The sequence below is a fragment of the Opisthocomus hoazin genome, chromosome 33 (assembly GCF_030867145.1).
Source record: "Opisthocomus hoazin isolate bOpiHoa1 chromosome 33, bOpiHoa1.hap1, whole genome shotgun sequence".
Lineage (NCBI taxonomy): Eukaryota > Metazoa > Chordata > Aves > Opisthocomiformes > Opisthocomidae > Opisthocomus > Opisthocomus hoazin.
The window spans coordinates 4,131,886-4,148,418 of NC_134446.1; the positions used below are offsets into that span (position 1 = coordinate 4,131,886).

Consider the following 16,533-nt stretch of genomic DNA (forward strand, 5'->3'; position numbering starts at 1 on the left):
CGCAAGGGGCTCGGTGAGAAGTTTTGCGGCGTGGCGCGGTCCCGCCGGCAAGCGAGAGGCCGGCGCTGAGGAAATGTTTCCTTCCCGGCGGCGGGGAGGATTTTGGGCACCGTCTGCCCGCTCCGGAGGGGATAACGAGAGGGTCAAGCGCCCAGAAAATGGCCGTCGGCGACCCGGCGTCCGCCTGGACCCGAATAATTGGAATTAAGCCTTTAATTTCCGCGGCCAGCGTGGCGCGGAGGCAGCGGGCACGGGATGGCGAGCGCCGAGACCAGCCCGTCGCCCTCGTTGTGCTCCGGCGCCGTTAAAAACTCCCCGAAGGAAGCCAAAACCAGTCCGATTAGCCCCAAATCGGCCTTGCCCCGAGGCAATTATCGCCCCGGGCCATGGCGGGGGCCCTGGCGCGGCGCGGTTCCTTCTACAGGCTGAGCTTCATGTCCAAGATGGCAGCATAGATGTCAGGGTTCAAGGGCACGTAGGACTTCTTCTTGTCATCGCGGAAGAAGAGCGGGTCTTTGATGACGTTGGGGTCAAAGCCTTCTTTGACGAGGTTGCCTTTGCACTGCTTGAAGGTCCCCGTGGTCTCCAGGGCATTCTGTGGAGGTGGGTGATGTCATCAGAAGTGGGGAGATGGAGGGCGTTGGCAGCGTTGGAGTGATTGGGCACCGCCATCAGAAATGGGGGACCTCAACGCCGTCATCGGCAATGTGGGCGACCAACACCATGATCAGAAATGGGGGACCTCAACGCCATCATCAGCAATGTGGAGGACCAACGCCATGATCAGAAATGGGGGACCTCAACGCCGTCATTGGCAATGGGGGGGACCAATGCCGTGATCAGAAATGGGGGACCTCAATGCCATCATCGGCAATGTGGGGGACCAACGCCATGATCAGAAATGGGGGACCTCAATGCCGTCATTGGCAATGTGGGGGACCAATGCCGTGATCAGAAATGGGGGACCAAGGCCATCATCAGAAGTGGGGGACCTCAACACCATCATCGGCAATGTGGGGGACCAACGCCGTGATCAGAAATCGGGGACCTCAACACCGTCATCAACAAGGTGGGGGGGAGCAGCACCATCATCATAATTGGGGGACCTGGATGCCATCATCGGCAGTGTGGAGGACCAACGTTGTCATCACAGATTGGGGACCTCAACACCATCATTGACAACGTGGGGGAGCGGCACAGTCATCGGAAATGGAGGACCTCAACGCCATCATCGGCAATGTTGGGGACCTGCACCATCATCAGAAATGGGGGACCTCAACGCCATCAGCGGCATTGTTGGGGACCAACGCCGTCATCAGAAATGGGGAACCTCAGCGCCGTCATCGGCAATGTGGGGACCTTGATTTCGTGATCAGAAATGGGGGACCTCAACGCCATCATGGATAATGTGGGGGAGTGGCACCATCATCAGAAGTGGGGGACCTCAATGCCATCATTTGGATTGTGGGGGGGACCAATGTTGTCACCAGAAATCGGGGACCTCAATGCCGTCATCAGCAATGTTGGGGACCAACGTTGTCACTAGAAATGGGGCACCTCAACGCCATCATTGGCAATGTGGGGTGACCAACATTGTCATCAGAAATGGGGGACCTCAATGCCACCATAGGCAATGTGGGGGACCAACACCATCATCATAAATGGAGGACCTCAACGCCATCATTGGCAATGTAGGGGTCCAACAGTCATCAGAAATGGGGGACGTGAACACCATCATTGGCAATGTGAGGGACAGTGGCATCATCATAAATGGGGGACCTCAACACCATCATCGGCAGTGTGGGGGGGACCAACGTTGTCACCAGAATTGGGGGACCTCAACGCCACCGTCGGCAATGTGGGGGGACCAACACCATCATCAGAAATGGGGGACGTCAACACCATCATCGGCGAAGTGGGAGACCAACGTCATTATCAGAAATGGAGGACCTCAATGCCATCATCGGCAATGTTGGGGACCAACGCTGTCACCAGAAATGGGGGACCTCAACGCCGTCACCGGCGATGTGGGGGACCTTGCTGTCATCAGCACAGGGCGGGGGTCCAGGTGCCATCATCAGCAATGGTGACCCCTGCGTCATCAGCATGGGGGCACGGATGGTGTCATCGGAACTGGGGGGACCTGCGTGGTGGCATTGGCGCGAGCTGACCACCCGTTGGCACAGGGTCACCACCGCTGCCATGGGAAAGGAGGGACCTTGACGCCATCATCGGAGTGGTGGGACCGACATGGTCATCGTCACGGGGTGACCCTGACGTCATTGATCTGGGGCGACCCCACCGCCATAACTGGCACCATCACCGGAAAAACCAACGTCCCCCCAAAAGCCACCACAGGGTGAAGCTGGGCCCGCTGACCTGGATGCGGATGAAGCGGGGGGCGGCGTAGCTGGGCAGCGTGTCCCTGGTGAAGGTGTAGAAGTTCTCGCCCTCGAAGCTCGCCCCGGCCTTCAGGCAGATGGCCGCCATGCCGCACCTCCCCTCGCATCCTGCGAACAATGTCGGGGGGGTTATTTGAGGCAACCGAGTCTCATCTCATTCGTCTTGGTGGCCACCTGGACCATGATGAGGACCTGCTGCATGCCCAGAACAATGTTGGACAGTTATTTTGGGTGGATGTGTCCCACTTCAGGCTTCTTGGTGGCCACTGGGACCATGACGGAGACACATCATGCACCCAAAACAACGCTGGGTGGTTATTTTCGGTGAACGTTTCCCATTTGAGCCTTTGTGTGGCCACCAGGACCATGATGAAGACACATCATGCACCCAAAACAACGCTGGGTGGTTATTTTGGGTGAACGTTTCCCGTTTTAGCCTCTATGTGGCCATCAGGACCATGATGGAGACACATCATGCACCCAAAACAACGCTGGGTGGTTATTTTGGGTGAACATTTCCCGTTTTAGCCTCTGTGTGGCCACTTGGACCAGTACAGGAGGACACGGTGCCCAAAATGACAAGAGATACTAATTTTGGGCACCCAAGTTCCCCTTTATGCTTCCTGGTGGCCACGTGGACCATCATGGAGACATGACAGTTGCCCGGAACACCACCAGATGCTGCTTTTGGGCGACCAAGTCCCATTTTACTTTTCTTGGTGGCTACTTGGGGTATGTTCCGTGCCCAAAACGATGCTGGATGCTTGGTTTGGGTAACCAAGTCCCCCTTTAACCTTCCTGGTGACCACTCAGACCTTTACAGGTGCACGTGGTGTGCCAAAGCCACACCAGAAACTTACGTTGGGTCCGTAAGTCCTACTTTAGCCTTCTTGGTGGTCAGTTGGACCATGATGTGGACATGTTTCTTGCCCCAAACACCAACAGATGCTTCGTTTGGGGCCACCTAGTCCTGTTTTGCTCTTCTTCGTGGCTGTTTGGACCACTGTGGCAGGAAACACGAGCCCGAAACAATACCACACCCTCATTTTGGGTCAAGGAGTCCAGAAATGGCCATGTGGTTGGACTAGATGATCCATGTAGGTCCATTCTATTCGACTTTAGACTTCTGGGTGGCCGCTTGGACTATTTGGGGACATCCCATGGCTGAAACATCAGCAGATTCTGATTTTGGTCCAACCTGCATCCTCCCGCACCACCAAGTACTCACCCGGCACGGACACTCCGTAGACATTGACCTCCTGGATGAAGTTCACCATGGCAAGAGTGGCCTCCACCTCTGTCGTGGCCACGTTCTCACCTTTCCAGCTAGAGTAGATGAAGGATGAACTTGTGAGGGGGACGATTTGGGCTGGCCGGTGGCATTGCCCACCCGGATGTGGGGGTGAGAGCATCAGAGTTACCGGAAAGTGTCTCCCACGCGGTCCTGGAAGTAGATGAATCTCTCCTCATCGATCATGAGGAGGTCGCCGCTGTTGAAGAACATGTCACCTTTGACCAAGACGTTCCTCAAGATCTTCCGCTCTGTCTTCTGGAAATCGCCCGCGTAGCCATGGAAAGGGGTGTTCTTGGTGATCTTCACGACCAGCAGCCCCGTCTCACCTTCAGGGAGGGAAAGGAGGGTTGGAAGCCGGTCAGCGACCACCTCGGTCCTGGGGAATGTCACCTCCGTGTCCCACTGGGTGCTCGGGGGTGACATTCTTCTTTCTTTGAGGGGTTTCTGGTGGCTTCCAGCCGCCGAGATGACGGTGATAAGGACCAGGAGGTGGCTTGGCTGCATCTCAACCTGCCTTTCCTCCTAAAAAGGCCCTCATAAGGCTCTTCTCTTCTTACCGGGGCGGACTCGGATGCAGAGACCTCGCTCGTCGCGTACGGCTTGGTCCTCCTCCACGTTGTACTTGATCAGCTCAAAGTGAGCGAAACTCTGGAGGGGACAAAGAGAGAAACTGGTGGGTGGAAGAGAAACGGGAGGAGAAAAAATGAGCGAGCAGACTTTCCTTCCAGGGCCAGGTCCGGTCCTCCGTTGCTCGTTATGACCCAGGGATATGCGTCCTCCCCTCCCCCAATCCCAGCGTCCTGGGTGGCCACTTGCTTTGTGTGTGACCTAATCGCCGTTTATATTTAAATGAGATTTAATCGAATAGATCCAACCGTTGACCAAGCTCATCGCGATGATCTCTCAAATGAAAAGAGCCGTGGGGCAATCACAGAATCACAGAATGGTCGGGGTTGGAAGGGACCTCTGTGGGTCACCCAGTCCAACCCCCTGCTGAAGCAGGGTCATCCAGAGCAGGCTCCACAGGACCTTGTCCAGGTGGGTCTTGAATATCTCCAGAGAAGGAGACTCCACAACCTCCCTGGGCAGCCTGGGCCAGTGCTCTGTCACCCTCAGAGGGAAGAAGTTCTTCCTCATGTTCAGACGGAACTTCCCAGGCTCCAGTTTGTGCCCGTTGCCCCTTGTCCTGTCGCTGGGCACCACTGAAAAGAGTCTGGCCCCGTCCTCCTGACCCCCACCCTGCAGATATTTATGGGCATTTATAAGGTCCCCTCTCAGCCTTCTCTTCTCCAGGTTGAACAAGCCCAGCTCCCTCAGCCTCTCCTCCCAGCAGAGATGCTCCAGTCCCCTCCTCATCCTCGCAGCCCTCCGCTGGACTCTCTCCAGTAGCTCCTCATCTTTCTTGAACTGGGGAGCCCAGAACTGGACACAGCACTCCAGATGGGCCTCACTAGGGCAGAGCAGAGGGGGAGGAGAACCTCCCTCGACCTGCTGGCCACACTCCTCCTGATGCACCCCAGGATCCCATTGGCCTTCTTGGCACCCAGGGCACGCTGCTGGCTCATGGTCACCCTGTCGTCCCCCAGCACTCCCAGGTCCCTCTCCGCAGAGCTGCTTTCCAGCAGGTCCACCCCAAGCCTGTACTGGTGCATGGGGTTGTTCCTCCCCAGGTGCAGGACCCTGCCCTTGCCCTGGTTGAACCTCATCAGGTTCCTCTCTGCCCAACTCTCCAGGCTGTCCAGGTCTTGCTGGATCCAGCACAACCTGCCGGTGTATCCACCACTCCTCCCAGTTTGGTGTCATCAGCAAACCTGCTCTAACTCTTCATCCAGGTCATTGATGAAGAAGTTGAACAGGACTGGGCCCAGTACTGACCCCTGGGAGACATCACCGGTTCCAGGCCTATGCCGAGAATGCCGGGAGCTGCGACTGTGGGGGAAGAGGTGGGGAAAAACCTCGTTTTCACGGCTTCTGCTCGACACATGGGCGGTTGGGGACTGAGGAACAACACCAAAGTGGCCTTTCTCGGGTCCGTAGACCGTGGACATTCCAAAACTCAACTTTGAGTCAACTGTTGAGTTGGCCAACCAAGTGGTGGGGAGGGGTTCTTTTGGGTGTGAAAAGTGGGGGGGCTTGGAGATCCTGCTTTTGTGTCGACCCAACCTGATGGATGGCGTTGGCTTCCCTGGGCGTGGGTCACCATTTACGTCACCGTGAAGAGGGTATGCTGGAGACCCCCACTCTTGGCATCAACCCAACTTGAGCTGCACTATTGGTCTCCTCAAGGCAGTCAGCGTTTGCTCCCCCCCACCATCATCGTCATCACCTCACCCTGAGGAACACGTTGGCTCTGCCCACAGCCCCGATCTTGCCGGTGTAGTTGATGAAGCCGGCGTTGCCCTCGGTGGCCCCGTAAAACTCGCAGATGGAGACGGGCCCGAAGCGCTGGAGGAACTTCTCCCACACCTCTGCTCGCAGGCCATTGCCCAAGGCCATGCGCACCCCGTGTTCCCGGTCGTCGGCGCGCTGTGGGGTGACAAAGGGAGGGACCGTCTCGGCGCGCGCCCCGCGGCGTCGCCTTCCCCCTGGGGTGGATTTCAGGCTGGAAGGGACCTGACCTTGGGCGTGTTGCAGAGGTAGCGCATGAGCTCGCCCACGTACTGGATGACGGAGACGTTGTAGCGGCGGCAGTCGTCCCAGAACTGGGAGGCGGAGAACTTGGCCCGTAGGACGCAGGTGGCTCCTGTGGGGACAAGGCAGGGTGGTTCCCCCTCCCCTTTTCTATCTTTTTTTCCATTTTCTCCATCCATCCATCCATCCATCCATCCATCCATCCATCCATCCATCCATCCATCCATCCATCCATCTATCCATCCCCACGAGTGTCCATCGTGTCCACCATCCATCCATCCATCCATCCATCCATCCATCCATCCATCCATCCATCCCCACGAGTGTCCATCGTGTCCACCATCCATCCATCCATCCATCCATCCATCCATCCATCCATCCATCCATCCATCTCCATAAATAATCTGTCCATCCATCCATCTCCATGCAACATCTGTCCATCTCAAATGTCCACCCCACTGTCCATCCCTTACCCCTCTATGGACACAGCTCCTTCCCTTCTTCCTCTTCCCTCTCCCCACACATTTCTCCATCCATCCATCCATCCATCCATCCATCCATCCATCCATCCATCCATCCATCCATCCATCCATCCATCCTTGCCCTATACTGGCCAGGCGACGTGGGACATGGGGGTACATACCGACCTCGAAGCACCCTCCCACCCCGATCATCAGCCCGGCTGAGTGGTAGAGCGGCAGCGTTGTGTAGATGACATCATCAGACCTCAGGCCACAGAGCCGACCCAGGTTGGCCACCATCATCAGCTTCATCTCTGTGATCACCGCTGCCTTGGGCAGCCCTGGGGGGGTGGGAGCAGAGGGTGGGAAATGTCCTCCTTGGAGGTTTCCATGTGGGATGGAAGGTCCTGGGAATGAGGGGTGGGATGGGAAGGAAAAACCCTCCCTCAAGGTGGTGGGTCTCCATCCCTAGAGCTCTCCAAACCTCACTGGGAGGAGCCGTGAGGAACCTCATCCAGATGCACCTGTGTTGGTTGGGGTGGGATCTGTTTTGGGTTCGGGGTTGGATGAGGGAGATCCCACCCCGTCCCAACGAGGACAGACCCAGGGACATGGTGGGTCTCCATCCTTGGAGATACCCAACCCTTGCATGGACACAGCCAGGAGGAACCTGGCCCAGGCTCGTTGGGGGCTGGCAAAAGGCCTCCAGCCTCTCCAGCATCACCCGCACAACTTTACCCACCCAACCCATGGAGGACAACCCCCTTGGGCTCCTCACCCATCACACCCAGACCCTCCCCATCGCCGTTCTCCAAGGAGCAGCCCCTCCTGCACTGGGGGGGGTTGCTGTCCCCACAACCTCACCGGTGGTGCCGGAGGTGTAGATGTAGAGGGCCTTGGACTCGTGGGTGATGCCGGCTCGGTGGTGGGCGGGCAGGGGCTCATCGGAGGCCTCCTCGATGGCGGGCAGCAGGGCCTCGACACCCGGGGTGGGTGATGTGGAGCTCAGGTAGAAGACACGGATCCCGTCGTGCTGCAGGGCCGGTAGCACCTCCTCCACGGCGGCCTGGAGCTCTGCAGGGAGAGCGGGGACACGGCCCCGGGTGGATGAGCACCCAAGTGAGGAACCAAAAGGGTCAAGGATGGGCACCCCGTGTACCCCAAGTGGGTGCCTTGATCGGATGGGCACCCCAGCATCGTGCATGGGTGCCCCAAAGATCCCAGGTGGACACCCAAAGATCTGAGATGGGCACCCAGTGCAGCCTCAAATGGGCACCCTGATCAGATGGGCGCCAGACATCACTGATGGGTGCCCCAAAGATCCCAGGTGGGCACCCAAAGATCTGAGATGGGCACCCAGTGCAGCCTCAAATGGGCACCCTGATCAGATGGGCACCAGACATCACTGATGGGTGCCCCAAAGATCCCAGGTGGACACCTGATGTACCCCCAGATGGGCACCCCGATCAGACAGGCACCCCGGCGTGGTGGCTGGGTGCCCCAAAGATCCCAGGTGGGCACCCAAAGATCCCAGATGGGCACCCAATGCACCCCTTGATCATGTAGGGACCCCAGCCACCCCAAATGGGCACCCCAAAGGATCCCAGATGGGCACCCAATGCACCCCTTGATCGTGTAGGGACCTCAGTTGGGTGGGCACCCTGGATGGGTGCCCCAAGGACCCCAGCTGAGGCCGACACCCGCAGCCCCCCACACGGGAGCCTCGAGGATCCCAGTCGGGCGCTCAGAGCACCCCAAAAGGGCTCCTCGGTCACCCCAGGGGGACACCTGGAGCATCCCCTAAGGGTGCCCCGATCCGACGGGTGCCCCCAGCCCCCCACGGGGCACCCTGAGCCCCCCCAGCCGGGCACCCCGAGGGTCCCGCCAGGTCCCGCCTCCTCCTGCCCTGCGTTTTTTTCTCTCTTTCTCCCCGAAAACATGACGCAAAAAAAACCCCCGTAAAGGACCTTTACCCCGGGAAGGGGCTGGTGATGATTAACCCGTGGCCTTGGCGTGACCTGCGGGGCGTCGCACACGCGTGTGCGAAGGGCCACACGGGCAGCGGTGACCACGTCGTGTGAGATGGGGGGTGGGGGGGTGCGAATACAGCCCCAGCGCGAGCGACGTCTCGGACCCTCGGTGCCCCGCGGCCACACGCGTGCCAGGGACGCGTGTGCAGGAGCATGCGTGGGCGCTGACACGCGTGTGAATGCATGGACAGACACTGACATGCGTGGGAATGCATGGACAGACACTGACACGCGTGTGAATGCATGGACAGACACTGACATGCGTGGGAATGCATGGACAGACACTGACACGTGTGGGAATGCATGCACAGACGCTGACACGCGTGTGAATGCATGGACAGATGCTGACACGCGTGTGAATGCATGGACAGACGCTGACACGCGTGGGAATGCATGCACAGACGCTGACACGCGTGCAAATGCACACATGGAAATGCATGGATGCACATTGACACACGTATGGGCACACACACAGGCACCGACACGCGTGCAAATGCCATGTATAGATGCTGGTGCGCGTGCCAGCACACGTGTGGACACTGACACACGTGGAAATGCGTGGATGGACAGCAGCACGTGTGTAGACATGTGCGTGGAGACTGACACACGTGCAACTGCATGCACAGGGACATGCATGGCGATGCATGCACCAACACTGACACACACGTGCACATGCCCAGGCACTGACACACGTGTAAATCCATGGACAGACACTGTCATGCATACAGGCACATGTACAGGCACTGACGTGCGTGTAAATCCATGGACAGGCACTGACACATGTGCAGGCACATGTACAGGCATTGACACACGTGCAAATCCATGGACAGACACTGATACACATGAAGACATGTACAGGCACTGACACACGTGTAAATCCATGTACAGACACTGATACGTGTGCAGACACACATACAGGCACTGACACCCGTGTAAATCCATGGACAGGCACTGACACACGTGCAGACACACGTATAGACACATGTGCAAATCCATGGACAGACACTGACACGTGCAAATCAATGGACAGGCACTGACACACACGTGCAGACACGTGTACAGGCACTGACATGCATGTAAATCCATGGACAGGTACTGACACATGAATGCAGACACATGTACAGGCACTGACACACGTGAAGACACACGTACAGGCACTGACACCCATGTAGATCCATGGACAGACACTGATACACGTGAAGACACATGTACAGGCACTGACATGTGTAAATCTATGTGCAGGCAGACACATGAATGCAGACACACATACAGGCACTGACGTGTGCAGACACATGTACAGGCAGTGGCACCCATGTAAATCCATATACAGGCACTGACACACGTGTGCAGACACATGTACAGGCAGTGACACCCATGTAAATCCATGGACAGACACTGACACACATATGCAGGCACGTGTACACGTACTGACACAAATGCAGACACAAGTACAGGCACTGACACGTGTGTAAATCCATGGACAGGCACTGACACACGTGCAGACACACATGCAAATCCATGTACAGGCACTGACACGTGTGTAAATCCATGGACAGGCACTGACACACGTGCAGACACATGTACAGGCACTGACACCCGTGTAAATCCATGGACAGGCACTGACACACGTGCAGACACACGTACAGGCACTGACACGTGTGTAAATCCATGGACAGGCACTGACACACGTGCAGACACACATGCAAATCCATGTACAGGCACTGACACACACATGCAGACACATGTACAGGCACTGACACACATGCAGACACATGTACAGGCACTGACACGTGTGTAGATGCGTGTACAGGCACTGACACATGTGCAGACATGCATGCAAATCCATGTACAGGCACTGACACACACATGCAGACACATGTACAGGCACTGACATGCATGTAAATCCATGGACAGGCACTGACACACGTGCAGACACGCATGCAAATCCATGTACAGGCACTGACACACACGTGCAGACACATGTACAGCACTGACATGCCTGCAAATGCATGGACATACACTGAGAGATGTGCAGACACACGTGTAAATGTGTGTACAGGCACTGACACACGTGCAGACACGCATGCAAATCCATGGACAGGCACTGACACACACATGCAGACACATGTACAGGCACTGACATGCGTGCAAATCCATGTACAGAGACTGATACACATGCAGACATGTACAGGCACTGACATGCGTGTAAATCCATGGACAGGCACTGACACACATGTAGACACATGTACAGGCACTGACACACGTGCAGACACATGTACAGGCACTGACATGTGTGTAAATCCATGGACAGGCACTGACACACATACAGACACATGTACAGGCACTGACACATGTGTAAGTCCATGGACAGGAACTGACACACATGCAGACACACGTGCAGACACACGTGTAAATGCATGTACGGTCACTGACACACGTGCAGACACACGTGCAAATCCATGTACAGGCACTGGCACACGTGCAGACACATGTACAGGCACTGACACGCGTGTAAATCCATGGACAGGCACTGACGCACGTGCAGACACACGTGCAGACACACGTGTAAATGCGTGTACGGGCACTGACACACGTGCAGACACACGTGTAAATCCATGGACAGGCACTGACACACGTGCAGACACATGTACAGGCACTGACATGCGTGTAAATCCATGGACAGGCACTGACACACGTGCAGACACACGTGTAAATCCATGGACAGGCACTGACGCACATGCAGACACACGTGTAAATGCGTGTATGGGCACTGACACACGTGCAGACACACATGTAAATGCGTGTACGGGCACTGACACACGTGCAGACACGCGTGCAAACCCAGGGACATGCGCTGCCACACGTGCAGACACGCATGCTGCCACTGCCACGCGTGCAGCCACACGCACCGCCGCCCCCAGCGACCCCCCCCGCTACACGCGTGTGCACCGCGACACCTCACAACGTCGCACCCAGCGAACCCACCCCCACCCCCACCCCCTCCACCCGCCTGGGTCCTCCCCTCCCCCCGCCACGCGGCGGGTGCCGCTCACCGGCGCTGGCGAGGAGCAGCGTGGCCCCGGCGGCCTCGAGCGCGTGGCGCAGCGCCCGTCCCCGCGCGTTGCTGTTGATGCACGCCATGGGGCAGCCCAGCTTGGCCAACGCCACCCAGGTCCAGACGTAGGCGGGCTCGTTGGGGAGGAAGACGGCGACCGTCTGCCCCGGCCGCGGCTCCAGGCGCCGGGAGAAGGCCCGCGCCGCCCGGTTGCTCCGCCGTTCCACGTCCTCGTAGGTGTAAACCTCATCCTGGAAGCGGAGCAGAGCCCGGCGCGGCCGGCGGCGAACGTGCTGCTGGAAGACGTCGAAGAGGGTGACGGCGGGGCGGCGGTTGAGCCGCCAGCGGCACCGCGCCGCCGCCCACACCAAGCTAGCGAAGGCCACCAGGTCGGCCCAGAAGAAGGGCAGCAAGCGAGCGACGGCCGCCGGCACCGCCACCGCCGCCAAGACCAGCCCGGCCGCCGTGACGGCCCCCAGCACCGACATCGTCGCGGGGTGCCGGTCGCCGGCGGCACCCGCTGCGCGCGCTCGGCCAAGGTCCGCCCCGAGCGCACCTTGCCCCGGTTGCGGGCGCCCGGCGAGGCTTTGCCGTGTTTGCCGGCGGCGTTGCCGGGATGAGGGCGGCTTTGTTTTCTTTTCCTCTCCTGGGTTGTTTTTTTTTCAACCCCCACTTCGTTCCTCGCTGTCCCCTGGGAGAGGAGCCCTGCCTCGGGGCGTGGAGCGGCACCGGTGCTCGGCGCGTCCGTCTGTCCGTCCTGCTGCCGGTGGGATCTGGCCGGCCTCTGCCCAACACGGCCTCCTGCTTCGGCAGGGGGGTTGGATGAGATGACCCACAGAGGTCCCTTCCAACCCCTACCATCCTGTGATTCTGTGAGAGATGTTGGCCGTCCGTCAGCGTGGCTGGGATCTGGCTGGCTGGCTGACGTCTGTCTGTCCAGCAACCCACCCGCCTGTCTGCCCAGCTCTTCAATCTACTGGATCTGTTTCTCCTTCCATCCATCTAACTGTTCAGCCACACCTCCATCCGTCCATCCATCCATCTCTCGATCCATCCATCCGTCCATCCATCCATCCATCCATCCATCCATCCATCCATCCATCCATTCATCCATCCGTCCATCCATCCATCCATCCATCCATCCATCTCTCCATCCGTCAATCCAGCCATCCATCCATCCGTCCATCCATCCATCCATCCATCCATCCATCCATCCATCCATCTGTCCATCCACCCGTCCATTCATCCATCCATCCACCCACCCATCCATCCATCCATCCATCCATCCATCCATCCATCCATCCATCTCCGTCCAGCCCTCCCATGGCTCCATTCAATGGCAACCTCACCATCCAACCCAATGTCTCCATCCAACCCCAACATCTCCATCCAACCCCTCCATGTCTCCATTCAACCGCCCCCCCCCCCCCGGCTCCACCCAACCCCAACGTCTTCATCCAACCCCAGCATCTCCACCCAACCCTCCCATGGCTCCATCCACCCCACGCCCATGTCTCCATCCAGTGGCAACCTCGCCACTCAACCCTAACACCTCCATCAACCCCCCCTGTGTCTCCACCCAACCCCAACATCTCCATCAACCCCCCCGTGTCTCCATCCAACCCCAGCATCTCCATTCAATCTATAACGTCTCCATCCAACCTCTCTATCCAACCACACCATGTCTCCATGCAACCCCGACATCTCCGTTCAATCTACGTCTCCAGCTAACCCCACCATGTGTCTGTCCAACCCCAAAATCTCCATCCAACCCCAACATCTCCATCCATCCACCGTCTCCATCTGAACTCAGTGTCTCTGTTCAGCTCCAACATCTCCATCCTACCCGAACATCTCCAGCTGACTCCAAACATCTCCAGCTCACCCCAGACATCTCCAGCATCTCCAGATGACCCCAAATATCTCCGACATCTCCAAGTGACCCCAAACATGTCCAACATCTCCAGCTGACTCCAAACATCTCCAGCTGACCTCAGACATCTCCAGCATCTCCAAGTGACCCCAGACATATCCAAGTGACCCCAAACATCTCCAGCACTTCCAGCTGACCCCAAACATCTCCAACAATTCCAGCTGACCCCAAGCATCTCCAACATCTCCAAGTGACCCCAAATGTCTCAAGCTGACCCCAAACTTCTCCAGCCAACCTCAAACATCTCCAGCTGACCCCAAACAGGTCAACCTGGGTGTGAGCGCCTGGCAAGCTGCTTCGTGTCAGGCTAATTAATCTTTCCGCTCGTTACATAACAATAATAATAACTAAAAAAGAACCAAACAGGTCCAGCGCGGCCTCGCCACGGTGTCGCTCACCTTTGCCTCCGATTGGTGGATGGGTTGGGAAATGTTGTTTTTTTTTTTTCCAAGGCTGTTGGAAAACCAAAGGTGCTGCCCTTTGCTCAGGGAGGTTTCGCAATCGTTGAGGTCATCAGGGTTGGTGGCACCGGAGCGAGAGTGTCACCGTGGTGAGGGGACGTTGGCCTGGGTGAGGCAGCGGGGTGGACCCGTGCCCGGTCGTCGCCGCCAGCGTGGTCCTGCAGTGGGGCTGCCCCGAAGGAGATTATTGGGGGTGGAGGGGAGGAGATGGTCCCCTGTCCCCAGGCCGGTGCCCCCCACTCTGTCCCCATATTCAGGTCCCTGTGGCCTGCGAGGGACACGGGGCTGGTTGGGGGCTGCTGGGGGGGGGGGGCGGGTCTTGGCCCCACCACCCATGGCCATCAACCCCGTGGGCATCGTGTCCCCATCATCCCCAGTCGCTGGCTGAGGATGGGGGTCACCACCACTGGGGAGGTGGGATGGGAAAAGCCAGGTTCTGCCGTGGGGGCAGTGGGACTGGGAGGGACTGGGAGGCACTGGGAGACCCCAGGTTCTGGCGGGGCTGTGTTCTGGCCGGAGGTACGAGAGGAGAAGTGGCTGGAGGGCCACCTTCAGCTCGCTTGGGGACAGGAGGACACGAGGTCACCTCCCTCTGCCGGTGGCACTTGTGGGGTGGCAGACATGGGGGGGGGGACTTCATAGGTGGTCTCTGATGGGACGTCACGTATGGGGTGTCACATGTGGTGGCATGCGTGGGGTGACCCCCTGTTGGGTGCCACACAGGGAATCGTGATGGGGTGTCACACCCATGGGACGTCACTGTGGTCCCCAGTGGGGTGTCATGCGTGGGATGTCATGTGTGGTCACTGATGGGGTGTCAAACATGGGACATCACATGTGGTCCCTAGTGGGACATCGCATGTGATCGCTGACCGGTTGTCAAACATGGGATGTCCCATGTGGTCTCCAGTGGGGTGTCACGTGTGGGACATGACGTGTGGTCCCTGATGGGGTGTCACATGGGGTCCTGGACCAGGTGTCAAGCACGGGACATCGCATGTGGTCCCCAGTGGGGTGTCACGTGTGGAATGTTACACGTGATCCTTGACTGGTTGTCAAACACGTGATGTCACACGGGGTCTCCAGTGGGGTGTCACACATGGGATGTCACATGTGGTCCCTGATGGGGTGTCACATGGGGTCCTGGACCAGGTGTGAAGCACGGGACATCACATGTGGTCGCTGATGGGGGGTCAAACTTGGGACATCATATGTGGTCCCCAGTGGGGTGTCACGTGTGGGACATCACATGTGGTCGCTGATGGGGGGGGTCAAACACGGGATGTCGCACGTGGACTGGGGCAGAGCAGGGCCCCTCGTCGCGGGTGGTGGTGGGGGAGGAACAGAGGGCGAGCGGGTGGCCAAAAAGGGAAGGTCCCACCGAGATTTGAACTCGGATCGCTGGATTCAGAGTCCAGAGTGCTAACCATTACACCATGGGACCGGGCCGCGCTGCCTCCCCCCGCCGCGCCCCAGACGCCTCCTCCGCCGCCGAACGGAACCGGGAGCGGGGTGGGGGGGGGAAGGGCGGCGGAGCCCGGCGGGAGTAAAAGAAAAAAAGACCCCCCCGGGGGGAAGGAAAAAGTGAAGGATGTTCGCCCGAATAGGGACTTGAACCCTGGACCCTCAGATTAAAAGTCTGATGCTCTGCCGACTGAGCTATCCGGGCTCTTGTTCGAAGGTGCCCGGCGCCTCCCCACGGGCTGCGGCTCCGCGGGGGGGAAACGGAGAGAAAGGCGGGGGGGGGGGGGGGCGGGGAGAAAACGGGCGGGAAGGAGGAATTTTGTGGATAAAATCGTGATTTTTTTAGAGATTTTTATGGTGGAAAAGGCGCCGTGGGCTGGGGGAGAGCGGGAAACTGAGCCCAGCCGCGGTGGGCGGAGCTTCCGTATGCCACGGGGCGGACCTGAGTGAGAACTGCCTCCCTATTATCCTGCCCGCCTCCTGTGCGGACCAATGGGAAGGCGGCCGGCTCGCGGCTCGGCCAATGAGCGCCCAGCACCGGACGGCGGGACGGAGCTCCGCGCTCTACATCACTGAATACAGCTTAAAAACCCTCCCAACTCCCCGCGGCCGACTTGTGCCGAGCGATTAATATGAAAACAAACCTAATAAAAAGCTTTAATATATAAAAATATATAAAATATATAAAGATTTTGCTCAAATTTCTACGTTTAGCCTGGGGGAGGGGGGGCTCCGGCCTCCCTTCATAACCCCCCCGAGGCCACGCTCCGCCTGGGAGCAAGGCGGCTCCAAACCTCGCGCC

At 58.2% G+C, this 16,533-nt stretch overlaps 1 protein-coding gene and 2 non-coding genes across 3 annotated transcripts; all 3 read right to left on the reverse strand.

The window, feature by feature from the left end:
* Positions 1 to 195: 195 nt before the first annotated feature.
* SLC27A5 (solute carrier family 27 member 5) lies at positions 196 to 12,413 on the reverse strand. Its single transcript, XM_075445899.1, has 10 exons — positions 11,872 to 12,413; positions 7,653 to 7,862; positions 6,971 to 7,129; positions 6,315 to 6,439; positions 6,028 to 6,222; positions 4,254 to 4,344; positions 3,824 to 4,022; positions 3,631 to 3,728; positions 2,380 to 2,510; positions 196 to 595 (listed from the first exon to the last, which is right to left on the reverse strand). Exons 1-10 carry the CDS (start codon positions 12,359 to 12,361, stop codon positions 419 to 421), a joined length of 1,875 nt encoding a protein of 624 aa, XP_075302014.1. The 5' UTR covers positions 12,362 to 12,413; the 3' UTR covers positions 196 to 418.
* Positions 12,414 to 15,639: 3,226 nt separating this feature from the next.
* TRNAQ-CUG (transfer RNA glutamine (anticodon CUG)) lies at positions 15,640 to 15,711 on the reverse strand. Its single transcript has one exon. It is a non-coding gene; the product is annotated as a tRNA-Gln (tRNA).
* A 152-nt stretch (positions 15,712 to 15,863) lies between these two features.
* On the reverse strand, positions 15,864 to 15,936 carry TRNAK-UUU (transfer RNA lysine (anticodon UUU)). The gene has a single exon. It is a non-coding gene; the product is annotated as a tRNA-Lys (tRNA).
* Positions 15,937 to 16,533: the final 597 nt, after the last annotated feature.